Source organism: Alternaria arborescens (assembly GCF_004154835.1).
Source record: "Alternaria arborescens strain FERA 675 chromosome Unknown contig_57, whole genome shotgun sequence".
Taxonomy (NCBI): Eukaryota; Fungi; Ascomycota; class Dothideomycetes; order Pleosporales; family Pleosporaceae; genus Alternaria; species Alternaria arborescens.
In genome coordinates, this window is record NW_021167912.1 from 22,764 (window position 1) to 48,260 (window position 25,497).

Genomic DNA, 25,497 nt, shown 5'->3' on the forward strand with positions numbered 1-25,497 from the left:
CAACGGGATTGCGTATGAATCATCACAACTCGCCGTTTCCCAATACCCGCCACCTCATACGAGACAGAGCAGTCCTAGTAGTTCTAGTCGTCTTAGACTGAAAACTTTCGGTACATGCATCTCTGCCATAGTTATGACGTCGATTTTATGCTTACTCGCGCAGACACCCCGCATGAGAAGACAGACACGCAGGTACTCGTGCTATGCAGCACAAGTGCATTGATAGCATGGCTTCCAAAGACAGACAAGACCTTCTACCCCATTTACAAAATTCCTCAGGTCACGACCGCAAACGCAATCACCGCTTCCCGAATGATGAAAGCTATCGTGGTTCCACCTCATTTTCGTTACCCTAGCATTACCATCTACTGCCCTCCTCGCATGCGCTTCGTGCACATGGCGCTGAGTATCCTAAATCCGCGTGCGGATGGCGAGGAAAGATCTCGGACACAATTTCACATTCGTTTCGACGACCGCCTTCTCGATCGGACAACTTCTTTTAGTGGCATTGCGAAGAGAATGAGGGGCTACCACCGCGACATTGAGAACTGTATCTCGACTAGAGATAGTTCTCAACAGCGGATCCTAGAATCTATCGACATGAATTGGCTGGAACAGCGCATAGAAGTTCTGGATGATCCTTCCTACCAGCCGGTTTTAGATACGCTAGAGTGGAGTACCATCTTCCGTCAAAGCAAGGACGACACACACTGTGCAGGGATTATCATTATGGCGGGCGAGGATACATGTTGGAAAATGTTTAATACTGCACCAGTAGTGCCGCCCGACACCTTTCAAGATGGGAGAGTATACCGTCTAAGGGAGTTGGATGGCGGAGAGCCGAGGTATAAATGGAAGGCTGAACACTACTGTAACGTTTCCACCGACCTCGAGTTTGAAAGGCGCTTTGGTGCAGGATGAATATAACAAGAAGTATAACTTACATATGGGTTACGCGCTCTGAGTGTACGGGGTTGAGAAGCGGAGAGAGCAATGTTACCGTGGTCCACTCAGGTGTTCTTCATTTCAGCGTGACCGATAGGAAGCTTTGCATGTGAGCGGGTTCAACGACGGGTGTGAAGCAATTTGCAAAGGCACAATACGATTCCACGTTACGAAGTCTGTGAACGAAGCCAAATCCTGGATCCGCTCTTTTAACCGTCACCATTCAACTCCCCATCCCCAAAAAGCCGTCCAGTGATATACCCTGCGCCGTCAAACGCCCACAGCCCACACCTCGTACAGCAGATAAAAAACACATCGTCCGATGCCTCATAAGATCAAGCTCCAGATCGAGCTTACCAAGTAGTAGCAACCTGAGGATATTCCTTCTTGCTAATCTTGAGATCGTCATAAACAGAGTCGTCACCATGCAGATGCTCAACTCTTAGCTCATCCTCATGTTCCAACTTCTCAATCTCCTCTTGCGGAGTCTCCTTGTCATGCTTCTGGTCCTTGGTCGTCGGCTCAACACCGGCCTCCATCTTCTCGCCGATAAGCAGAATCTGGCAGTACTCGTAGTCTAAGTACTTGGGCTTGACCTCGACCCATGCCAATCCACGGAATTCGTCAATAAACCTGCTTGTGGTCAGTCAAGAACATTTGTTGATAAACGAGTTACTTACTCTTTGGGAAAGCCAGGTTTCTGGTCCAGCTGAGCAGAAGCTGGGCCACTGCGTTCAGGGTTCTTAACGCTCATGATGAAGCTACCCTGATCTTTGATACCGAGGTCTTCCTGCACCTCGCCAAGCTCAGAAGGTATGGTGGTGGAGTAAACGAGATGGCATGTGCGGTCTTCAGTACGTGTAATCGCGTATACACCCTCCGCAACAGGCGCAACAGGCTCTGTGCGCCGACTCCCTTGTGTCTTCGTCTCGTACTCGTTTGCGCCAAAGAAAGTCTCCTTCAGTTCCTTGATGGACGTGTTCGCCTTCTCGACAAACGCCATGAAGCGGTCGTTGTGTGACTTGGGGAAGACCTTCTTGGGGAGCGCAAAGAGCCGGATGTTGTTGGAGTCGGCGAGTGCACCGTCACCTAGTTTGGCTCCAGAAGGCATGGGGCGTAGGACGAAGAAGGTGCGTTGGAGGTCACCGACGCTTTCCGATTCTTCGATGCCGACGCGGTTACGGGTGAAGAAGTAAATGACACCCTTTTCGAGGATGTTGGATGGCATTTGCTTGGCGCGCTGGGAGGACGACTCGATTGCGCCTTCGCCGTCTGCAGTAGGCTCCTTGGGAGCGCTGTCATCTTGCTCCGGGGTGTTCTCTTGTGTGGTCCCTCCGTTTGTGATCTCATCGGCCTTGGGTGCGGCTTCAGTGTTTTCTTCAGTCGTCGAAGGCTTCTCGTCACCAGTGGCTAATGCTTTCGCGTCGCTTGCGTCGACAAGGTCTTCAGCAGCTGCCGCTTGGGCCTGCTCTTCCGATTGCTCTTCCTGCTTTGTGTCCTCGGCGTCGTCAGAAGCGTCTTTCGTGTCGCTATCTGACAACTTGCTTGCGTCCATTGTCTCCTCGATAGTCGCCTGCTTCTTCGACGCTTTGCGATCGCGCTTTGGGGACGGCTCAACTTCTGGCTTGCGCTTGGTGCCAGCTGCTACATCATTCCCTTTTGCAGGACTGGAGTTGTTGTCGGTCTTGCGTGCGGAAGAGCGTGTTCCTGCCATTGTCGCTGAAACAGGGTCTGGTGTGAATTGAGATGAATTGAGATGAACTGAGACAGATTGGTGAAATATTGTAAACAGGAAAGTGATATAGATGAGTGAAGTAATGATGCAGAGGGCGGGTGTTTGCGCGCACTGAAAGTGTGTGGCAGGCGCGTCGCGTGAATGGTGACGTCAATGGCAGCAATTAGTTCATCGACGCGTCAGGAAGGCACGTGCAACCTTGAGCCATCGTACAGAAGCCACGATCGATAGTGTGAAACGAATTGAGAGCGCGTGGAATTGCGATGCGCACCCGCGTGCGTGATCTAGCAAACTTCCCACCATATGGACCTTATATACAACACCCTCTGACCTATATCGAGAGCCGCGCGTAATCCTGTCGACCTATACGAAGCCACTAGGAGAACCACGGCTGCTTCTTCTCACTCGTGGCTTTTGAGAAAGGCTCCAATGCCTTCTGCGATACCCTCTGGACTTGGCTTGTCTGCGCATACATCAGGTGTGAATCCAAATTCCTGTCTTAGGTAATCGCGCGTAGTGGGGCCGATGGTAGCTATCAGGATGTCTCTCTGATCAGCAGCCGTACACCTAGCTTTGGCTTTTCCAGTCTCCGCATCCAGAAGCCCCAGGCTCTCAAGCATTGCTTGACAACCGCTGGGAGAGAACACCACAACCCATTGCCGTGTCGAGCCTTGATCGGCATTTCTCCGCCAGATGGTAGTGAAGTCGTCCTTGAAAGACTGCATCTCCCCAGTCTCGTATATAACAACCTCATCTACTTTCGCCCTCTGCTTTGGATCCAGCTCTTCTGACTGGAGAGTCCTTGGTATTATATCCCTCCTCTTATCGCCGACCATGAAGAGTATAGGTGGATTCATGACATCTGGATGGAGGGCGTTGTAGTGCTTCAAGATGAAGCCAGCCAAAGCCTCGCCGTTGCCAGTCTCCTCACCCAAGATCGGACACTTGAGATCAAGCGATCGCAGACCGCGGGCTGTAGCTGGACCTACTACATACAACGGCAGGCTCTGTGGAAGCAGATCGTCAATGTCGAGGGACCCCTCCTTGCGAATTTCCTCGACAACCTCACTGAAGGCTTCGACTGCGCGTTGCGAGGTGAATATCAGCGCACCATATGTCCCGAGGCCCTGCTGCGACTTTGGCACGAAGCCGCGGTTGGTGACATGTTGGCGCACATCATGCAGGGCGTCTCGCTTGAACCTGTGCTCCAAAACGGGCACGAAGACGGGTGCATAGCGGCCGTCGTCAAGGGTAAGGAAAAGCTCCTCATACGTATCCTTGGGTATTGATTTTGTCTTGAGCAGCAGAATGGGGATCTTGCCCCGCGATTGCTCAGCCATCATGTGGTTTGGTGGGTGCGTGTTCGAGGCCCGAGTGAATGTTCCAGTCGATTGATGGAGACTGCGGGCGGCACTAGCCCGCCCGCTAAAGTTCGGGAAAAGTTGCCAGGATGTCGCCCGTGGTTCACTCGAGACCCTCGAATTTAATAGTTGTCCTCCCACCGCCCTTAGCCCTCCACCCTCACTTTTCGGCGGTCTACTTAGGTCTCGCAGATCTTCCTCCACCGCTGTATTTCTCAGTCAACTCGTCAGCCCAATTGACTGCACAGCAACCATGGCCGACGTCGCAACACCACCCGCCGCCCAGGCCACTGCCACCAACGGCGCTGCTGCTTCCAAGGAAAAGCAGCAGATTGTCAAGCCCGACAAGCCCGATGAGGACAAGTACAAGGAGGAGCTCGCCAAGTTGGAGAAGGAGCACACCGCCGCCCAGGAGAAGCTGGTGAGTGCACATCCTGGTGTAATGCGCGCAGTCGCACGGCCATGAGCCGGCGGGTGGCTGCATCGCACACTACCAGATCACACAGGAAAATTACTGACGACAGACAGAACGCCTGCAAAGCCAAGCTCGACCTCGCCAAGCCCAACAACAAGGACTCGCCCAACGCAAAGCGCCAGCAGGAGCTCAAGACGGAACTTAACGCCATCCGCCAGTCTCAGCAGGGTAACAAGTCCGGACGCAACGCCATCTTTGAGAAGATCAAGAAGCTCGACGAGCAGCTTAAGCAGCAGCTCAACGAACTCAAGACTGCCAAGGGCAAGTCCAACTACAAGTCGGCCGAAGATGTTGACCAGGAGATTGCCCGTCTGCAGAAGCAGGTCGACACTGGCATGATGAAGCTGGTAGACGAGAAGAAGGCCCTGGCCGAGATCAGCGCGCTTAACAAGGCCAAGAAGAACTTCTCCGGCTTCGACAGCCAGCAAAAGAAGATTGACGACATCAAGGCCCAGATCGCTGAGCAGAAGAAGCTCCTGGACGACCCCGAGAACAAGGCCCTCAGCGACAAGTACACCAAGCTCCAGACCGAGCTGGATGGCCTGAAGGCTGAGCAGGACGAGGCCTTCAAGAACCTGAGGTCACTTCGCGAGGAGACAGACAAGGCGCGCGCCGTGCAGCAGGAGAAGTACCAGGCTCGCAAGGAGCTCAAGGACAACTACTTCCAGCAGCTGCGCGCATTCAAGGACTACGAGTTCCAGGCCCGTAAGATCCGCAACGAGAAGAGACGTCTGGAGCAGATTCAGTACGTTGCCAGCAAGCGTAAGGAGACGGCCGCCAAGCGTCTCGAGGAAGCCAGCGCACCTGCGTATGGCGACGAGATCATTGCCTGCGAGGGCCTGATCCGCCACTTCGACCCCTCCGCGCTCCCACCCAAGGAGACCACCGCCGCCAGCAAGTTCGCCGCTTCCGCCCAGCGCACCGTCGATGACTCTGGCCTCAAGGGAACCCGTATATCGAAAAAGGACACTGAGGAGGAGAGCTACTTCGCCGGTACCGGCGGAAAGAAGGGCAAGAAGGGCAAGAAGGGCGGCGCTGCTGCTGCTCCCGGCAAGTTCAACCTCAACATCGGTATCATTGAGGAGTTGGCCAAGGTCGGTGTCGACCCTCCTTCAAACCAGGAGGAAGTCCCTGCCACCGTCGAGAAGCTCCAGGCTAAGCTCAAGCACTGGAAAGAGGATCAGGACCGCAAGACCAAGGAGGTAAGTCATCATATATCTGACTGCTAGGACTCTGCTAACTATCTACAGAACATCGCCAAGGCACAAAAGGAGATTGACCGCCTTGAGGCAGAGGAGGCCGAAGAAGACGCCGCGAACGGCAGCACAGACGCTGCCCGCAAGCCCGCGCAGAAGAACCAAGCTGTCAACGGCAGCGCTTCCGCCGAGGCCGAGCACGACCAGGAGAAGGACGCCGCGGCAGACGCTGCTGACGACCTCAAGAAGGCGTCGATTGAGGACAAGGAGACAGCTGCCGACGCATAAAGCGCGCAATGTCACAACTTGTCACTAGAGGTGTTAGCCTCTCGGAACTTGGGTCATATATCCGAGACATTTGCTTTTGCATACTCTAGGATCTAGCCCACATCTTCATTTCTAGCTTGGAATCGGTATATTCTCCGCTATTGTTCACGGGATACCAGCATGGCATGGCATTGGACGGGGTCACGGAGTGGGGTATGAAGGACGTTTCTCTTTTAGACGCGCAGCAGATCTAGAGGGATAATGTCACCATCTTATTTTTAACGTTGCGCCCTGGCTGTTGTCCAACACAGTGAATGTACTACCCAGCCATCTAGAACTTGATTCCTAGCTTGAACAAGCATGACATGACGCAAGACCCTGAGCTACATACTAGACCACCCGTAAAACTAGAGCCGGGTGACACCAAATGAAGCTACCCCACATAGTGGGGTGGATGAATGTGGTTCCAACGCGCGCACCACTGCGAATGACATCATCAGGGCAAACTCAATATCAATACAAAGTCGAGCCATATCCTCTCCTTCTCTCACACACAAATTACCTGCCTACCAACAAATCGCTCATAAGAAGGTATGCTTCACTCACGTTTTCTTTCTCAGTGCATCTCAAGAACAGCGCGAAAGGGTCCTCGGACATTGTACTGCGTACCGAAGCTGACGCCATCTCCGCAGCTATCACACAACCACACCACACCTCAACGCGTATTCTCTACAACAACCTTCAACATGTCTGGCTTTAGCAACGCGGATACCGGCTCCAAGACGGCCGACCCCTACACACAGAAGAACCTTGAGGAGCCCTCCCTCAAGGAGAAGTGCGAGGACCTACTCAACTTCGTCGACAAGACCAAGTTCTGCCTGTTGACCACACAGGTTGCTGACAGCGACCTCCTGGCTTCAAGAGCCATGGCTCTCGCTGCCAAGGTATGTTTTCCAGCCACCAATCGCTCACCATAGGGATTGAAGAGGCGCTAATGTATGCTGCACAGGAGGGTCACGGCTTCGACCTTCTCTTCCACACCAACACCGAGTCCGGCAAGACAGACGACCTCAAGGAACACAAGTCTGTCAACATTGGCTTCATCAACAGCTCTGGTGAATGGGCATCCATTTCTGGTCATGCCTCTATTGAGACTGACCGCGAGGTCGTGCGTAAGCACTACTCCCCCGCGCTCAAGGCGTGGATCGGTGACCTTGGTGATGGCAAGCACGACGGTGGACCCGAGGACCCCCGTATTGGTAAGAAACCACTCTATGCAGATTAATCGTGAAACATAAACTGACTTGTACACCAATCGTTAGGTATCATTCGCGTCAAGGCCAGCACCGCACAATACGCTGTATCCAAGCGAACACAGATTGGCGGATTGGTTGAGTTGGCAAAGGGCATTGCGACTGGAGAGGCTCCGAGCGTAAACAAGCTAAGGCATCTCGACGAGGCGGAGATTCAGCAGTACAGGTCGCAGTAGATGCAACCTTGGAAGCTGTTCGATTCACGATTCCACGATGCTGCAAGAGCGGCAAGATAGCATAATGATCATCAAGAAGTACAGAATTAAAGTAATTACCAAGCTGCCTGCCCCAATGTCCGGACCTGCGTCAAATATCATGGAGTGAGACTGTGAAGCTACGAAGCTGTGATCTGCATGACGTCACCTCCGCGCGACATTCCGAGGTCGCGTCTCAAACCTCCATCCGCGACATCCACACCCGGCGTAGCTCTCTGCTCTACAAACCTCGCGCCGCACCTTCACAGCCCCCGTCGTCGCCTCCCAAGATGGAAGACCCAGGTTCGTCGCACCCTCCACTACCCTGACGTTGTCCAATGCGCTTCCCGGTAGTAGTCCGGCTTGACGGCGCGTACTTTTCTTCCTTGCTAACAACTCTCCCGCATTCTAGTCAAGGAAATCCCCGCAGTAATTCACCTCCTCACGCAATCTCCGCCATCGCTGCAGCGCGCAACGATTGAGAAATACTTTACGCCCGATGCCGCCTTCTCTCACCCGTTTTGTCGTACACCAAGCAGGCCAAACTCGAGATGGTTGGTTGAGCGGACGTATCGGTGGTACAAGATTATGAGTCCGAGGATCGATTGTACGGTGCAGAGTGTTGGTACGTCTCAACACCTCCCTACTCGGCTATTTGCATGTATACAGGACAAGATGGCTAACGAGAATGGGAAACAGCGTTCGATGAGAAGAATCTCATACTTTACGTCACAATCTTCCAAATCTTCCGTATCTGGTTGATACCGTTTTACTACGCGCCAGTGCGACTTACCACCGTTTTGTACCTCCGTCGGTCGGCCTCTCCGCCCTCGTATGCTTCCATCGCCGCTTCTTCGTCCACATCCGCCTCCGAAACCAAACCAAATCACTCTCTACTCGCAGACGTGACCTCGCAGAACTCATCCTCCCCGTCCAACACCTCGTCAAAACCCCTCTACCATATCTCCAAGCAAGACGACTTGTACCAAGTCGACCAGTGGATCCGCTTCATTGCACCGGGCGCGTGGATGTTGATCTGGTTGTGGCAGATCTGGGCGACGATATTCTGTGTTGCGGGTACGGTGCTACTTTGGCCTGTGACGTGGGTGGAGGAGAATTGGGGGTGGGGTAGTGTAGGAGTAGGAGGCAAAGGGGTGGCGAAGATGGAGATTGAGAAGGCGGGGAGTAAAGAGAGTGAGGTTAGTGTTGATGGGTTGGAGGAGAGCGAGGTTTTGGGGAGGAGTGGGTTGAGGGGACGGATTGTGGGATGAGTATGGTATGCCGGCATGGATGACGGGGCGAGGCTGCAGGAGTGTATCGATTTAGATTACGCGTGGGACGATATGAGGAGGCTTGAGGCAGGTAGGCGAACACGTCAGCTGTAGATGTCACAGCACTTGCCAGTCAAATGTCCTTATACAAGCAAGAGATAAGCTGAGGTTACACAGTGTAGACAGCATATCCCACGACATGACAAATCACCACCAAGGAAGAATATACATACAAATCAGTAGAGCAGCCTGGTTTGCTATTAGCATTCTTAAATATCCTCGCCTTCACACATTGTGAAACCTAAACAAAGCTATGTGCTCAAGAGCCGATACAAAACACAACGGCTGTGGATATACTCTCGAAGTTTTCAAGGCTACTTGCAGTGGCACGCTCTGAGGCGAGTGTGACGGCACGGTTACCGTATCGACGATTGAGATGCCATACTCTTACAATAGTTGCGAGTAACACGCATGGCATGTCTGACACATCTAGAGAAACGGGCTTATGCCAACTCCAGTCACCCTTAGGTGGCTGCCTGGGTGCTGTACTGCGAGTTCTGATTTGCGTTGGGAGTAAAATGTTAGGATATGTAACGATGCGGTTAGGATATGAGGGTTGCGTTTCGGCACTTCGTATTAGCTATCTGATATAGTACTGGAGAGTCTAAAGAGCCTCTTTTCTTGGTTGTGGCTTCATGGATAGAACTTTGCTTATGAGAAAGTGAAAGTATCAGCGTGGTTCAGCTTGCTTTCCGGTGCAGACGCTACTTGCGATAGAATACAGTAAGACGATGCTTGCGTGTTCAAATTCATCGAGACATCCATGATGTAATGGGAACAACGGGATTCTCATAGGGTAACCAAGGCCAAAAACTGCTGCTATGTGCCATCCTCTCCAACCATAGGTATACCGGTAAGGAACTCAGCAAGACTATTGTAGCCCTTGTAGTAGGCATTTCGAGGGCCCAAATCCGTCATAAACCAAAGCTGCCGGTGCTTCCATCCCCTGCCATACTTTCATAGTGCCAACCCAAGTGTCTTCTGTACCACATGATTTGGCGACAATTGCAGAACAAGTTGAGAGATGACGTTGAGGTACAACCAGGTATGCGAGCCAATGTCCGAGACATACGAGGTCAGCGATGAGATTGCGCTTCCGTTTCTGCCTCCAGGGTTTTGTGTGCTCGTCTGCGTACGCGGCCATGAGTTGGAGGGTGAAGCCCGGATCGATGTTGAGTGTTCTGCTGGGCTCGACGGCTTCGACAAGGAGCATACGGCCGTCTTCTAGCGTCGACGTGGCGATTTGACGGTGCATATAATCTATATGAGGCACACAATTAGGACGCAGACGATTCCACCAATACACATAACAAGTAGTTGGATGGTCTGCCGCTTCATCTCCTGTACCTTCACCTTCCTCTCCTTGTCCAGAATGTCGAGTTCGTGTTGGTACTCTCCCATGCGTGTAGAAATATTGTGACATGTGTGCTCGTGGTGTTGAAGTGAATGTTTGTTGGGAATATGTTTGGTGTATGTTTGTGGGAGATGCAACAGGTCGGCGCGTTCGTTCTTCTGGAGGAGAGAGTATGCGATGATTTCGAGGAGAGAGTATGTGATGATTTCGAGGAGAGGGTATGTGATGATTTCGAGGAGGTAGCGCTGTAATCGCGTAGCTCTATGCGCGACTTCCACTTGCTCAATTGTCGTGGCCATATTCTCAGTGAATTCTGGTATTCCGGGAGTGTAGGGAAGTGGAGCGTCGGTGTGGGTAGCCATGATGGTGGGTAAGATTGGAATCACGAAGACGGAATACGAGAGCCTTGGAGGACTGAAGCAGAAAAGGTTGGGATTGGGTTTGTGTGAAATTGAATTTACCGTGTGGCGAGCCTCGTGGAAAGACCCTTTTCGTACCACTTTGTTCGATGGGGATTGGCTAGAGAGTCACTTATTGGGGTCGCCTATCGATACGGATATGGACCGCTACCAGATTGTTACAAGACGAGTTTCGCAGAACATAACGCGATGCTTTGAAACGCTTGTAGATACAATATATGTGCCCTATGAGCTTACCACGAGATGTCTTTCAGCAACCAAGGTACCGTGTGTAGGCAGGAAGCCACCTTGGTGGCATTGAGCAATTCAAACATATCGTGTGTTGAGAAATGATAGGATTCGAAAACATAGTTGTGGTCGACCTTGACATTAAGAATGCGCTTGCGGAAGATGGAGGTGGAAGGACGATTCAGGATTGTTGCGTCGGATGCAGTAAGCCCGCCTAAGTGGGCGCTAAAAGCATCAGGTGAACACCAGTTCCTCTATCCAATGTGTCAGTCACCTTCTCCAACAAACAGATTAGATAAGCCGACGCCCAATCTCTGCAGTCGAATGACGGCCTCATTTACTCGATAAGCGGCAGCTCTGCATCACTGCAGTACATATACACAGTGGCAGCACTGCGTTATTGATATCCCCAAGATGAACAGTTCAATCCACAGAAAGACATGACCATTTGCATCTCTAATGTCCAGCAGTGTTAGAGAATGAATGACATAGCCTTGTAACTCTTATCTTGATATTACCACCTCGAGCCTGAAATAGCATGCACCGCGCAGTCAAATCAGAAATGTTACACAAAGCGCCACTATTCACAGCCTGATTCAGAAGCAATATTCTGGTCAGCCGCGCATCCACTTCTGGTTCACAAAGAATTCTCTGCCTGCACATGGTAGAGTAAATCACCACTCCCCCATTATCTCCATCTGCCTTCGGCAACATAGTGGCCGTCTCCTGGTACATGCAGGCAGGCCTTCTTATAGAGGACTAAAACTCTCAACTCACCACACGGGCGCATGAACATCTAGATCACGGAACAGATTCGTGGGAGGAATAATTTGGTGTGGGAGAAACATGCTGGATTGTAGCTCAGCTGGTGCATACCGGTACATGGATGCTATAGATAGAAGGTGGCTTGCCGGCTCAGCCTTGTTGGAGGGGCACGACAGTTCAGTTAAGATGTACTGATTCCACAACCGAAGAAAAGCATACATCTTTGTCGTAATTGAATTCGCAGGAAATCTCTCAGAGGCCGATATCCGCGTACAATCATCTTTTCCTTTGTGCAAGTCAACGAGCCAGCGTACTGGCTAATAACCACCCATCATGAACAGCTCCACACCATACAACTTCACACTTCTCGATCCTTATGATTACAGGGACGACAACTGCAGTAGCATGATGGCAATTTGGAGTTACTTGCAATATAACACAACAGGGGAAACCAAGTATTATTTGGGATACGATACCGATGAAAGCGTTTATCAGTCCATTATACGGGGGTTCGAAGCTATCAAAAATGGTTCACTGGAAGCTCCACCTATGAACCAAAGCTTTTGGGACTGGTCTATCAATGACGGGGATCTCCGCCGTATTATCAGCAATAGGGGCTGGGATGATTGCCCTGCAGAGATGTGCAAAGTTATCGGTTGGGAAGGTAGCCCTGACCTTGCCGGAGTCGGTGTGAGTACCACGATAACATCGAGACCACCATGTGCTAATCGATGTAGATGCTGGCCACATACATAATGCAGGCTATCTTGATCACAGTCTACCTTTGTGGGATACTCACGGTCAACCTTAACCTGCGGTCGAATCAATCATGGATGTGGCCTCCACTCTCGCGTATCCTATGCGCAGTACTTGACACAACTCGCGAGTTCCTTTCAACCTCAGCAATATTCTCACTTGCTTTGTTAATCGCTTCCGTATGTTCAATCACGCAAATGGAGGCGTATGAAAGTTCCACGACATGGATACTTCTGCTGGTCATACCTCTATACTCGGTTCTCGCAGTGTTTGTACTGCACCTTGCAGCATGGGAACTGCTGCAACGATACAAAGGGCGAGTATTGGTGTTGTTGATCATGGATATCATGGTTGTCGTTCTAGCCGCGCTCAGTTCCGTTCGTTACAACGACGGAGGATCTGGATGGGGGGTGAAAGATGTTGATCCATCATATGAAGAGAGCCCTTGTTTAAAGGTCAAGTCGTTCAGGAGTATGGCAATCTTGTTCTGGACTGTCGCTGGATTCTTGTGTCTCAACGTTACAGCATATCTTGTCGATTTCCTTGTCTCTACGGTTTGGCGGCGACCTGGACTGTTTGAACGACTCTCTAGCATGATACGATGGGCAGTCATCGTTGCGGGCTTGTGCATGATGTGGTATCTCATCGGTTGGTTCGTAAAACTGACTCTTGACATACGATCTCGCGCTGGAGACAACAACGGAGACAACAAATGGACATTTGGGCAGGTGCTGGCGCTTTCAACATGGTAAGTCTCGGAGGTACTGAATTTGCAAGATGCATACACTGACTTATGTCTATCTGCAGGGTGCCTTTCCTGATAGAATTCGGATATAATATATGGGAAGGACCAAAGAAAGCGAATGAGGCGCATTCGAATTATCCATCCAAGTCGGTTCTACCGAGTTCATTTGCAATGCGATCACCAGGGGAAGATGAAGAAAGAGGCAGATTTGTGTTGCTAGAGTGAATAATAGATAGGGTACCTTACTGTCTATTACTTCTTGCATTTTTCACCGATTAATACGTGGTCGTGGTCGGGCGCGGATGCTCTTTCCTTGTATAATCTCTTATCCTTAGTCTTATCGTTGCAATGGATGCTTTTGTTATCAAACTTACCGTGAGTTGTCACATTTCATAATGACTCAGTAGTGTCAATACTAACATCGGCAAAGCGACGAGGAAGCTTCCAGCACCAAACACTATCTCCCAGGTACCCCAGACAAGCCTTCCGCCGGCGATCACACAAAGGAGAATACCCAGGAATACGGACAAACATCTGATACGATCCAGCTTAGTTTCAACGTACAATCCATTCAGTTTTATATCTCTATTCTGTGGTCGAGGTGGCTGCGGTCGGGGTGGAGCAGGAGGCAAAAAGATATTTCTTAATGGTATTGACGTTAGCCGAGTTCTGTATCGTGCGTACGCAAGTCTTACTTGTATTCGTGGATGAAGCAGTGTCCAATAAAGCAACTGAACATGTTTTGAGAACGGGCACCAGCTGGGTCTCGGAAGTAGGAAGAAAGGAAAGGCTCATATTCAATCCACTTTAGCAGGTCGTTGCAGAGTTCCCATTCCTCGAACGGACACTTTAGGACGCTACGATCTTTTGATGTATTGAATGGGCAAGCTCCGTTGCAATGTTCATATTCTCCCGAGCTCTTGTCGCGATAACAGTGGCCTGGATCAACGGAATCGAAGTCTGTTATAGGGCGAATAATCTCCATCGCTTCTTCTTGTCGCTTAGAGAAGCCTTCGCGGTGTTTTTCCAGGTCCAGAGGTTCAGCAATGGCTGAGAATCTTGTTGAAGAATGGCTAATGAATCGGAACTATACTCAAGTTTAGTACGGATGGGTACACTGCGAGATGGTTGGAACATACAGCGACGGGCCTGAGCCTACTGAACCTTCGGAAAGAAAGATATCTTTGTAAGAAGCCAAGCCTTGTAGTATACTGTTTAGCTAATGAAGCGAAGATCTCATGTTCATTTTCAGCATCGGTAATCGGAACATCCATAGCCCAGGTTGTGAATTTTCCAGAGTTCTCGGAGTTTCCAGAGTTTCCAGAGTTTCCAGAACCCCAAAGTAAGAATACGCAGCTTGCATTAGGCCTCTTTTCAGCTACCTTCTCGAAATCAATGAAAATATTATCTCCAGGCAGCTCAGGCAGCTCAGACGGCTCAGGTGGCTCAGATGACTCAGGAAGCTCAGGCGGCTCTGGCGACTCTTGCGGATTTGACCAGCCTTGCATAGCACTCCCCCGTTTTCTGTTCTTAGTGCTCTTTGGGCCTTCATGTGGATAATCTTCAATTCCAGTCGTCTGCGTCGCAATCTCACCTATGTGGTGCTTGGTGAGAGCTCTCGGCGGTTTCGAAGGAAGGTCTGCTGGCAATGGCAACATGACGTGAATTGATATCAATGAGGACTGTTGAGGATGATCAAGGACAAGAGGACTTGCTCATCTCTGTCATGCCACAGCATAGCAACTTATGCAAACGACGACTAGGCAGCACTGCACGTCAAGTCTATTTACATTGTCCCAATGCGAGGGATCAAGGCAGACGAGTAGAGATGGTGTCCAGTTCCCGCATTGCATGCGAGGCTGAAGACACTGCCCGCATGTGGCGAAGCAAGGCTGATGTTGCCATCACACACCCCAACCTCGTATGCAATATTTGTTGGAAGTACTAGGCAGAGCCCTCAGATTGTAGTGATTCCAACTGGAGAATTCTGCTACGTTGTTGTAAGATTTGCATGCTACCGAAACGCTGAAGACGTCATGCACACCTGACTTGTCTGAGAATCTGCTCGCCTTAGGTATTCGAAACTTGGCGTGGAGATATTTAGGTTTGAGACCTAGAGCCTGCCATCTGCCAGGATCCCCAGCCCGGGGAACGGCTGAGTTGCGAAACTCGTGGAGTGGACTTTGAGTGGAGTGAACTGGAATTGCTCACCTCGACGATCCTGGTCGTTGTTGCAGTAGCTTGTTGACGTGGCAGTGATTGAGCAGCGACTGAACGGCGGAGGATGCATATTCGCGGTCCTTCCACGAAGCAATAACAAGATGGTTCACCACTGGACAGAAGTCTGCCTCGAATGCATGACCGCAACGCGGATCGACGGATTCAGCGGACGGTGGAGGCGTGGAGGGAGGGAGGGCGAGCGACGATAGGACCCACATTGTGGGGTATCGTCGCTTGACGGGCTTATCGCAACGTCATTGGGTAGCAGCGCGGCACTTCCGGTCCACTCCCGGTCAACAGCCAACGTTAACCGCATACACAAGGCGGTGACTGACTGGCTGAATTTCCTCGTTGTTGCTTCTTTCAGTTCAACATGCGTTCTCTTCGTCCTCTGTATACTGCATTGCCATAATGATGGCGCACACCAGCCGTGACAATCACCAGGCCTTGAGGCGTACCACGACATCCACCGTTTGCTTGCGTTGCCCATTCCAGCCTCTCTCGTTGCACAACGTGTGCTTGTAATCGCTTCAGCATGCAAGGAATCGCACATCGCGTCACTGTCTATATTCACTTCCCTCACACCATCACCATCCCCGCACCAGGCCATCGCTGCCAATATCAAATCCATTGACGCAAGCACCGCCTCTGCTGACAGCAGCTGTACCCTGTAAACTCTACATAGCATGGTGGGTAGATAACATAAACACGCTCTTTGCCTCTCTACCCTGAACTACCAGATTGCTTTTGGAACTGACGTAGATACTCTCATGCATAGTCGGACCACACCTCATCCTTTGAGGGCTCTGATTCACCCTCACGACAGCGAAGTCCTACACCAGGCGATCCCAAATACCACTACGAAAGCCTCAATGACATAGGCAAAAGTTCTGCTACTAGTGCACCCTACACTAGACGTCGTCCATCTCGCACCAGTTCGGGCTCGAAAGGCACCCCGCCTTCAGCCTCACCGCCCCGTGGAGACGATCATGACGAGAGCGAACAGCGGAACAAACCGCCCCGCAACACTTTGAAGAAGCTCCTGAGACGCGACTCGCACCATACCGATACGGGGTCGACGTCACAAGGCAAACAGGAAGAGCTGGACGAGGACGGAAGCACCATCGGCTACATGCCCAGGCTCGGCCAGATAAAAGAGAGCAAGAGCAAAGTCAGCACACGAACAAGACGTCGAGGAAGCTCCGTGGTCAGCTCCTCAGCCGATGCTAAGGTTCTCCGTCGCCGGCATACTGGCGACAACGCTGTGAAACGCTCGCACACACGTGATAAGAGAAGCTCTTTGCAGCGGCATGCTGGGAACATGGCCAACATATCAGATCCATCTCTTGTCTCGAGTGTGACGCAACAATCAGATGTCTCAGGTGACAGCAACTCGACAGTATTGCAGAGGCCGTATAGCGGATATGACCAAGTCGCCCAGTATCTAGAGCCTGATGAAAGCCATAGTCCGTCTGCATCAACGACTGTGGAAAGCCCTGCCTTGAACAGTATGAACGCTAGTCAACCAGCAGTGTTCCAATATCTTCAGTCCAGCGACGACACAGGCGAAAGCTTTACACCTACGCCCACAGATCTTCAAGCCATGCCTCCATCAACCATTGCCTCTTCGTCATCCTCGTCATCATCAGGCGACATCCAGCACGACGATGGACGGTCGTCTGTAGCAGCAGACTCACAACATACCATCGATTCCCCCATGACCTCACCAGCCTCAACACGAAGGTCTTTTAAAACATCATCACATCCACCCAATCAGGAATTCCGCAAGTTCAAGAAGCCGTTATACGCTAGTAGTTTCGTGCATGGCCCTGGGGAGGAAGCTGAAAACAACCAGGAAGAAGGCAGCGATGAGAGTGGCAGTGGTTCAGAAAGCGAGGAAGAAGTGAACCAGAAGAACCAGGTACCCAACCAACATCTGACAGGAACCATTCCTCCTCGAGCTCCGTCGACATCCTCTCGTCAAAGCGATCCGCACGCCAGTCGTCTTAAACAGCAAGAGCGTGAATTAGCAAATCATATCCTCCAAGCTCCACAGCCATATCAAGACTACCAGTATGGCGCTGAGCAACCCCCCTACAACTACCCACCCATGCCAATGTACAGCCCGCAAGGCTACTCCGGTGCATCTCCCGCGGCAGTGAATGCAGCCGTCAGCTCACCACCTGGATGGGCACCTATGGCCTCGTTCCCAGCTCCACTAGCCATTGGGTACGCGCCTCACCAATCCCCAGAAATGGCGCACGCGCATCCCCTGTCGATACGACCCCCTGACGGCATGAATATGATACAGCACATGCCCCCGCCCTTTTCCCCACACGCCGGACAACCGCCGCTGTACCAACAACATGCGCCGTCTTCCAGTAGCCAAACCAGGCCGACGGTAGTAGGCTACGAACTGCTAGCCAATGAGCTCAGCAGATCGACAGAGTCACGTTCGTCGAGTGGCTCTCATAGCCGGAATGGGAAGAAGGGTCTCGTGCCCATGTATAGAAAGTTTGAGCATTTGAACCATCGAGTTTTGTTGCATTTGCAAGACGAGACTAGTGAACTAGAAGAAGAACTACGGAACCTAGATGAATGCATTGCCCAGATTACACCGAGAGATGCGGACGGGTATGCGTATCCTGCTTCCAGGCGGGGTGACGCGCGGTTCGGGGGTGAGATGCACTTCAAGAGGACCGAACTCTTGGGAAGGATTTACCAGAAGCTAGAGCAGTATAGTAAGTTGTGGCTTGATTAGAATGGGTGGCATGCGATCGTCGCTGCCACCGATCAAGTGTCGTTCCCGCTGACTCGGGTACCTATAGACAAAGCATTATTATCCTTTAGCAAGGTATCGAAAAGTCTCGAGCAGGCTCCTGCGCAGGCTATCCAGGACTACCGCGAGTGGATGGACGAGCACGATCCGGTCGATGAGAAGGAATCAAGCTTCTTAGAGCAAGATGAGGACCTGGTCACTATTGGTCCCCGCAAGCCAGCGGTGTCTACGCCTACTACTACTGCTACTGCTACTGCTACTGCTACTAGTACGGCAACGCCGGCAGCCGGGCAAGACGCCCCTCAGTCAGCGCCACCAGCAATTACCTTCCCACTACTCCTCATACTACCCCTCGTGGCGTTTGCGATAGTGCCTAGTCTGCTCGGACGGATCATTGTTATCGGGCTGGCCGTTGGCATAGAGGGGAAGATTGTCAGAGAGACGCCTCAGCTCATGAGATTGCTGTCTTTGCGTAATTGGAGTGTAGCTGCTGCCGTGTAAGTTTCCTTCCTTCCTTTCTGTTAGGATTCCAGCCCAATGCATTGTCGTGACGTCTGTCATTGAACCCAAGCTCCAAGCGGACAAGGGAAGGAGCGCGTGGGGGCCACGACAGACGGCATGCGTCGATACCTCACCTCACCTCACATGACGGAGATTTGCAGCCCCATGTGAAAGCTTCCTCGCTCAGCGCGGAAATAATTGGGTGCCAAAAACGTCTTTTTTTCTCTCTATTTAACCCACATGTATCATCCGGTGGAGACCCTACTTTCTCGACCGAACCGTTTCCTGAGGCGGTGCGCTTGGATGAAGATTTGAGCTAACGCAAGACGAACCAGCTATTTCGGGGTAAACGTGCTCCTCGCGGCGCTGGTGCGCTGACGGCTCTTGGCTCGAAATTTGGACCTATGGTGGAATGGGAAGGGAAAAGAAGGGTCCATGACTCGCAAACACAAAAAAAAAGACAAGGACACACACATGCAGGCCGCGCTATGCAGGCCTGCGCAAAGAGGATAGATGAGTAGTTTGTGCCTGGAAGCCCGTGCGCCCCGAAAACTGACGGCGATCATTGCGCCGCCAAACTGCGCAAGGCGCGTCAGGGTGTCAAAGTCCGAGGCAGGCCAACCCGCACACACGAAAGAGTCTGACCGAGGAGATCGCGAGCAGAGTGTGGAGTTGCCGTTTGCCGTGGTTTCTTGCGGTGCTTTGTTTCGTTTGCTTGCAGCCAAGATCGTGTATGCATATGTTATGTATATGTGTATGTATGTAATGTGTGTACTACTATATAGGTTCGCAGGCGTTCGCGTTTACTCTATTTGTTCGGCACGGCGCGGCGCATAATGATGGGGATCGTCTGCTTTGGGAGTAAGGATGAAGGGTGTGCAGCGACTAGATGTATTGATAAACCTCTCAACTGGTATTTGTTCCCTTCCCGGCCCGGCTTTTGCTTTCTTTATGGTGATGGTAATAAACGAGGCTCGGATGTGCTGTCTTCCATGCTGCAGGCGGGGCGGGTGCGCGTGGGCGGCTACCAGAGTTCACTCTATCCAAGGCACAGCACATGAATCGCTAAAATCGCTTGCAGGATCACTCTGTTCAATCTCCAGTTCCTGCTTGGAAGGAAGCGGAGCGGGGCCTTGTATGGCGTGATGGGATTTCCAAGCGACTCGGGGCCCTGCAAGGTGATTGTATCTATTAATGCTAGTCGCATATTCGTTCGCGTTCGTATATGTACAATGTATGTGCATACCGAAGCAGAAGCCTTATCTTCTTTTTTGGTAATTATTCCGTGCGAGACGATCCTGTGGCGCAAGTGTGTATTGGTATTGGTATGGTAATCACACCTGGGCGCGGTATTTGATAGTCCATAAATTGCCGATCGCTAGCGGGCGTGCGCGCGGAAAGAGGATTATCAGCTGCGTTTTGGCAACATTGCGATAGTCGTGGTTGTTTCTACTTGATGGAGCAGGACGGAGAGATGGGTAGGATCATCGGACCGACCAGCGAAGATGACGATGATGGGAAATGCAGTACAATGATCGCCGACGACGGATACGGAAAACCGAATCAGTGATGAGGTACTTGATAACGGAGACCCAAGGCTGTTTACAGGCCCACCTCCACATCTTTGGTGCCAGCCCGCCGCCATTCATCTACCGTGGTACAAGCCAAACAAGGCACCGGCGCGTCTTCCTTCTGCGCTCGGCAGCTGAGGGCTCCGGTAGATGCACGACTAGTTTTGTGCACACAGACGACGACGACGACAACGACGACAACGTCGATGGTTGTAAATGTTTTTCCTGCTGCGATCGCGGGCCTGAAAGTCAAATAGTGTTGTTGCTCTGGTGTCGGGCTTGACGTTGGCTAGTCGGCCTTAGCCAGGAACCAGCGGTCGCTTGGGCGCGGGCCACGTTCTGCTTCAAGCACATGAGGCGCGAGAGGATCGGGGTTTTTTCAGGGGGAGGCGAACGGGCAGCTGACCAGAGTTTCAGACGGAGTGCAGACCCTGTCCGTATGGATAACTGGAGGTAGTGCAGGTCTGCTGTGTACGTTGCCAGTTGCAGGGTATCGTCTCGCTCCCATCGTCTGCATGCCCGCATCAAGGTAGTCGGCTGTATTGTTGTGGGTGCCCGTTTGCCCCTGCCTCGTTTGACGTCCCACCTTGGTGCAGCTCGCAGCCTCCACGCCCGGCCCACTCTTCCACGACGGACTGAAACACCCGTGAATCTGTAGACAAGACTACTCCACACACGCGCCCCTTCGTCCCTCCAGCCCAAGAACCAAGTCCCAAGTCACTCAAGTCACCACTAATCACAAGACTCCCCCAACGTCGCCAACCACCAAATCGCCAGTCCAAGTGCCATTCCAAGTAACGTGAGTCGTCAGTCGGGAATGTCGCAGCTTGCCCATTGTCCACTCACCGTCTGAGCTCTCCCCCGCGGCCCCCTCTCGACCATTCACCAACTCGCAGCTGCCATCGCCCTCTCCGGCCACCGAGACACCGCCTAATTTACCTGTCAACCACCAAATTGCCTATTAACCACCAAACCCGCGCCCATCTCTTCTCGCTGGACGGGCCCGACCGCTGCAATTCCGCAGTGCCTGCCTGTCGCGACCGCGCGCACAAACAAAGTCTCCGCCTCCTAAAGTCGCCCTCTCCGCGACACCCGACCCCCAAATATGGCGGTCTCCATGCTGCACGCTCCCTCGCGGGCTTCGACGTCGTCCTCGTCCTCGTTTGTCCCCGTATCGCGTCAGAACACAATGTCGTCCCACGATGGGTCGCGCTCGGTGCGCCAGTCGAAGCGCTACTCCGTTACTGCCCTGTATCTGTCCATGTCTGCCAAGGACAAGGAGCTCGAGATTGAGGATGACCTGGCTAGAGGTATGCGACGACGTGTGCGTAATGCGCCTAGTAGGCTAATTGTTGGCAGCTCAGAAGATACTCCGCGAACTCAAGGCCAAGATCTCGTCGCAGTCCAAGAAGAACTTCGTCCTGGAAAAGGATGTGCGCTACCTCGACTCACGGATAGCCCTGCTGATTCAGAACCGCATGGCTTTGGAGGAGGTGCGTTGACCAGTCTTACCTACCACGCTGTACTGACCATTGCAGCAAAATGAAGTCGCCGACCACCTTGCCGACGGCCTCGAACTCCAGGAAGGCTTCTTTCCCAACGACGAGAAAACGCAGAAATACGGCAACCTGCTGTTCCTCCTCCAATCCGAACCGCGTCACATTGCCCATCTTTGTCGACTCGTCTCCATGGCTGAGATTGATGCCTTGCTACAAACTGTCATGTTCACAATCTACGGAAACCAATACGAGAGTCGCGAAGAACACTTGCTCTTGACTATGTTCCAGGTATGCTGTCAAGTCAATGGCCAAGAATCATGCTAACCCCACTACAGTCAGTACTTACGTATCAGTTCGACAGTACCCCAGACTACAGCTCGCTTCTGCGCGCCAACACTCCAGTCTCTCGCATGATGACTACATATACCCGGCGAGGACCCGGTCAGAGTTACCTCAAGGTTGTCTTGCAGGACAGCATCAACTCCCTCATCGAGCTCAAGGACCTCGACCTTGAGATCAACCCACTTAAGGTGTACGAGAAGATGGTTACTGAGCTTGAGATCCAGGGAAAACTCCCCCCAAACCTGCCCAAAGGCGTCACCGCAGAGCAGGCGGCCGAGAATGAGACTGTACAGAACATCATCACACCACGCGTCAATATGCTTATGGAGATTGCCAACAACTTCCTCACGACCATCATCAAAGGCCTCGAGGAAACGCCCTACGGCACCCGATGGATATGCAAGCAGATTCGAAGTTTGACGAGACGAAAGTACCCTGATGCCCAAGATCAGACCATATGCCCCCTCATCGGAGGCTTCTTCTTCCTGCGCTTCATCACCCCCGCCATTGTCACACCAAGGTCATATATGCTGATCGATGTGCTACCGGCGGAGAACCCCAAGCGGACACTAACATATATTGCCAAGATGCTGCAGAATCTCGCGAACAAGCCATCGTATGCGAAGGAGCCGTACATGGTCAAGTTGCAGCCTTTTATCCACCAAAACAAGGAGAGGATAAACAAGTTTCTGTTGGATCTCTGCGAAGTACAAGACTTTTACGATACCCTCGAAATGGACAACTACGTTGCTTTGTCCAAGAAGGACCTGGAGCTTTCTATCACGCTGAATGAAGTGTATGCGACGCACTCGCTGTTAGAGCGACATGCCGCTGAGCTTGTGAGTGGATTGAAGGAGTCCCACTCGTTTCCGTGCTAACATTACCAGGCCAAAGAAGACAGTTCGCATCTTGGCGTCATTCTACAGGAACTCGGCACCGCGCCAGCACAGCTTCCGCGCAAAGAAAATAGGGCCATTAACCTCCCACTATTCAGCAAATGGGAAACACCACTCGATGATCTCACAGCAGCACTTGATATTACGCAAGAGGAGATCTTCTTCATGGAGGCCAAGTCGACGTTCGTCATGATCCTCCGCTCGCTCCCTTCCAACACCTCCATTACACGACGACCACTCCGACTCGATCGTATCGCCGAAGCAGCCGCCACAACAAAGAATGACTCTGTCATGGTCAAGAAGGGCATTCGCAGCATGGAGTTGCTCTCTCAATTGCAAGATCTTGGTGTCATTGACAAGGAAGACGGTTTCTCTCTACTGCGAGATGAAGTCGAACAAGAGCTGGTGCACTTGGGTTCCATGAAAGAAAAGGTCATTGAGGAGACACGCAAGCTAGAGGAAGTCTTCCGCACAATCCGCGACCACAACGGCTTCCTTGTCAGCCAACTCGACACCTACAAATCCTATCTCCACAACGTGCGCAGTCAATCCGAAGGCAAGACAAGGAAACAGCAAAAACACCAGGTCCTCGGCCCTTACAAATTCACTCATCAGCAGCTTGAGCGCGAAGGCGTGATCCAGAAAAGCAACGTACCCGAGAATAGGCGTGCGAACATCTACTTCAACTTCACGAGCCCCTTACCTGGTACTTTTGTCATATCCCTGCATTACAAGGGACGGAACCGCGGGCTTCTAGAACTCGATCTCAAGCTGGATGATTTGCTTGAGATGCAAAAGGACAACCAGGAAGATCTTGATTTGGAATACGTCCAGTTCAACGTTTCAAAGGTCCTTGTCCTTCTCAACAAGCGGTTCGCGAGGAAGAAGGGGTGGTAGGGCCGTTTCCTGATACTTCCTGCGCGCGATCTGACGGACAAGTCACGAAGAAGATACGATACCCCCGATTATTACTACGTCTTTCCTGCCATCTGAGGATTACAAACGCCACACAGAGACACTGATCCGACTCTCATTCATTCAACCCAACATAACATCTTTCTTATTACTACACAACAGGACATCTTTTTCTACGAATCCATCCATAAGCATCTCGGCGCCGGAGTATAGGCGTATATTGGCGCGCTCTTTCTCCCAACTTCTTTGAGGATACCCCTGGTGTGAGACGGATAGGTCTGAATTGGTTTGCTGGAGCTAGTACACAGCAGGAGTTGCTGGCTATGGACATGGATATGGCGGAAGTCTTTGATTTCCGCTTTCCCTCGCAATACTCTACCCCCTGTTTGTGGTGGTTTGCTTTTGTTGTCTTTTCCTTTTGCTGTCAAAGCCAGCTGAGTTGTTTGCTAGCGTGTGCTCTGTTTATGGAAGTTATGCGACTGCTTTTTTATTTGTCCCCTTTCTTCACGTCTCTCACTAATACGAGTTTGTCGGCAGGAACCGAGCCTCGCCATCCTGTTTTCCTTTTTCTTTTTGGGGGGAAAACTCTTTATGAGTTTGAATTTTGTCCTGCGAGCAAAGGAACGATATCCAGAAGTTTTTTGACAGTTGTATGATATATGGGAATGCGTATGCGAACGCGAGCGCGATGGTGTTTTATGGACGTAGCAATGCCCTTTTAGTTGCGGTTGATTCGAAATACTCTGAACTATGGATCTCTCTATTGCAATGGAAATGAGCATGGCTCCTTCATTCTAACAATTTGCGAATGTTTTTAAAGTGATGTTGACACACTACTCTGCTCTTTCCCTTGATGGACAGCTCAGCGGACGATGCATGCCATAGCGTGCGTTGTTCCGGTGTACATGCAGGTCGATTCAGGAACCGGGTGATAACGTTCCTTCGGTCCCTCGGTCTTTCGACACGCTATTGCTACGTCACATACTATTATAGTACCCAGATGACCTGATTGATCCCCACCATCAATAAACCATGTTGCATCGGAAGTCGTCGGCTCTACTACTATCATCAATGCCCAGCAAGCTCGTATATATCGAGCTGCCATGGAGATAACAAAGATGACAGCTATACATGACGCTACGGCTGTAGAATGCATGCATCATGCAAGATGCGCGCGCGCGCGCACGCAACACATAGCCCGCGAATGCAACTAGCAGAGGCGGGTGCCTGTTACACGTGCGCACGCCATGTGTACTATAAGTGAGGCGGTGTTGACGGAAAGCAGGCGCCAATCAACCAATCACAGTGACACACCTTGCTTCCGCCTGTCGATCGCCGCACTCCGAGGGGGACGTGTGGAGAGGGGAGAGAGGAGGAGTCAGACGAGGCTACGCCGTGAACGGGGGGTGGTGGATCTATGACAACGGAGCGGACAGCGGTTGTCCGATGATCATGGGTTATGACTGTGTTTCTGCCGTTTCGGACTCGCTCACTTTCCTCTCTCTCTCTTACTTGTTGCATGATTTTGTGATTTGACTGGTGATATTAAACGGACGGTTGGTGTTTTATTCTGCTGCTTTGCTGGACTTGGGCTCTTTTGTCTTATCTCGATTTCACTATCACTATCACTATCTATCTGTCTATCAATCAACGCTATAGCAGCAGCAGCAGCAGCAGCAGCAACGACAAC

The 25,497-nt window shown here is 51.7% G+C and overlaps 11 protein-coding genes across 11 annotated transcripts; 6 read left to right on the top strand and 5 right to left on the bottom strand.

Moving 5' to 3' along the window:
- Window positions 1–1,298: 1,298 nt before the first annotated feature.
- AA0111_g11754 (hypothetical protein) lies at window positions 1,299–2,659 on the bottom strand (the record flags this gene model as incomplete). The annotated part of the gene is made up of 2 exons (XM_028645655.1): window positions 1,299–1,578; window positions 1,626–2,659. The coding sequence occupies 2 exons, from the start codon at window positions 2,657–2,659 to the stop codon at window positions 1,299–1,301; spliced, it is 1,314 nt and encodes a 437-aa protein (XP_028500617.1).
- A 422-nt stretch (window positions 2,660–3,081) lies between these two features.
- On the bottom strand, window positions 3,082–4,020 carry AA0111_g11755 (hypothetical protein; the record flags this gene model as incomplete). Its single annotated transcript, XM_028645656.1, has 1 exon — window positions 3,082–4,020. The coding sequence occupies one exon, from the start codon at window positions 4,018–4,020 to the stop codon at window positions 3,082–3,084; it is 939 nt and encodes a 312-aa protein (XP_028500629.1).
- Window positions 4,021–4,294: 274 nt separating this feature from the next.
- On the top strand, window positions 4,295–6,000 carry AA0111_g11756 (hypothetical protein; the record flags this gene model as incomplete). Its single annotated transcript, XM_028645657.1, has 3 exons — window positions 4,295–4,462; window positions 4,570–5,718; window positions 5,767–6,000. The coding sequence occupies 3 exons, from the start codon at window positions 4,295–4,297 to the stop codon at window positions 5,998–6,000; spliced, it is 1,551 nt and encodes a 516-aa protein (XP_028500631.1).
- A 725-nt stretch (window positions 6,001–6,725) lies between these two features.
- Window positions 6,726–7,468, top strand: AA0111_g11757 (hypothetical protein; the record flags this gene model as incomplete). Its single annotated transcript, XM_028645658.1, has 3 exons — window positions 6,726–6,923; window positions 6,989–7,238; window positions 7,302–7,468. 3 exons carry the CDS (start codon window positions 6,726–6,728, stop codon window positions 7,466–7,468), a joined length of 615 nt encoding a protein of 204 aa, XP_028500630.1.
- Window positions 7,469–8,074: 606 nt separating this feature from the next.
- Window positions 8,075–8,757, top strand: AA0111_g11758 (hypothetical protein; the record flags this gene model as incomplete). Its single annotated transcript, XM_028645659.1, has 2 exons — window positions 8,075–8,111; window positions 8,186–8,757. The coding sequence occupies 2 exons, from the start codon at window positions 8,075–8,077 to the stop codon at window positions 8,755–8,757; spliced, it is 609 nt and encodes a 202-aa protein (XP_028500658.1).
- A 1,320-nt stretch (window positions 8,758–10,077) lies between these two features.
- Window positions 10,078–10,533, bottom strand: AA0111_g11759 (hypothetical protein; the record flags this gene model as incomplete). The annotated part of the gene is made up of 1 exon (XM_028645660.1): window positions 10,078–10,533. The coding sequence occupies one exon, from the start codon at window positions 10,531–10,533 to the stop codon at window positions 10,078–10,080; it is 456 nt and encodes a 151-aa protein (XP_028500624.1).
- A 1,383-nt stretch (window positions 10,534–11,916) lies between these two features.
- Window positions 11,917–13,091, top strand: AA0111_g11760 (hypothetical protein; the record flags this gene model as incomplete). The annotated part of the gene is made up of 2 exons (XM_028645662.1): window positions 11,917–12,273; window positions 12,321–13,091. 2 exons carry the CDS (start codon window positions 11,917–11,919, stop codon window positions 13,089–13,091), a joined length of 1,128 nt encoding a protein of 375 aa, XP_028500649.1.
- A 684-nt stretch (window positions 13,092–13,775) lies between these two features.
- On the bottom strand, window positions 13,776–14,742 carry AA0111_g11761 (hypothetical protein; the record flags this gene model as incomplete). Its single annotated transcript, XM_028645663.1, has 2 exons — window positions 13,776–14,171; window positions 14,224–14,742. 2 exons carry the CDS (start codon window positions 14,740–14,742, stop codon window positions 13,776–13,778), a joined length of 915 nt encoding a protein of 304 aa, XP_028500641.1.
- Window positions 14,743–15,291: 549 nt separating this feature from the next.
- Window positions 15,292–15,522, bottom strand: AA0111_g11762 (hypothetical protein; the record flags this gene model as incomplete). The annotated part of the gene is made up of 1 exon (XM_028645664.1): window positions 15,292–15,522. The coding sequence occupies one exon, from the start codon at window positions 15,520–15,522 to the stop codon at window positions 15,292–15,294; it is 231 nt and encodes a 76-aa protein (XP_028500622.1).
- A 468-nt stretch (window positions 15,523–15,990) lies between these two features.
- On the top strand, window positions 15,991–18,584 carry AA0111_g11763 (hypothetical protein; the record flags this gene model as incomplete). The annotated part of the gene is made up of 3 exons (XM_028645665.1): window positions 15,991–15,993; window positions 16,083–18,045; window positions 18,133–18,584. 3 exons carry the CDS (start codon window positions 15,991–15,993, stop codon window positions 18,582–18,584), a joined length of 2,418 nt encoding a protein of 805 aa, XP_028500645.1.
- Window positions 18,585–21,344: 2,760 nt separating this feature from the next.
- Window positions 21,345–23,789, top strand: AA0111_g11764 (GTPase-activating protein; the record flags this gene model as incomplete). The annotated part of the gene is made up of 5 exons (XM_028645666.1): window positions 21,345–21,465; window positions 21,515–21,648; window positions 21,694–21,942; window positions 21,990–22,835; window positions 22,884–23,789. The coding sequence occupies 5 exons, from the start codon at window positions 21,345–21,347 to the stop codon at window positions 23,787–23,789; spliced, it is 2,256 nt and encodes a 751-aa protein (XP_028500618.1).
- Between the last annotated feature and the right edge of the window lie 1,708 nt (window positions 23,790–25,497).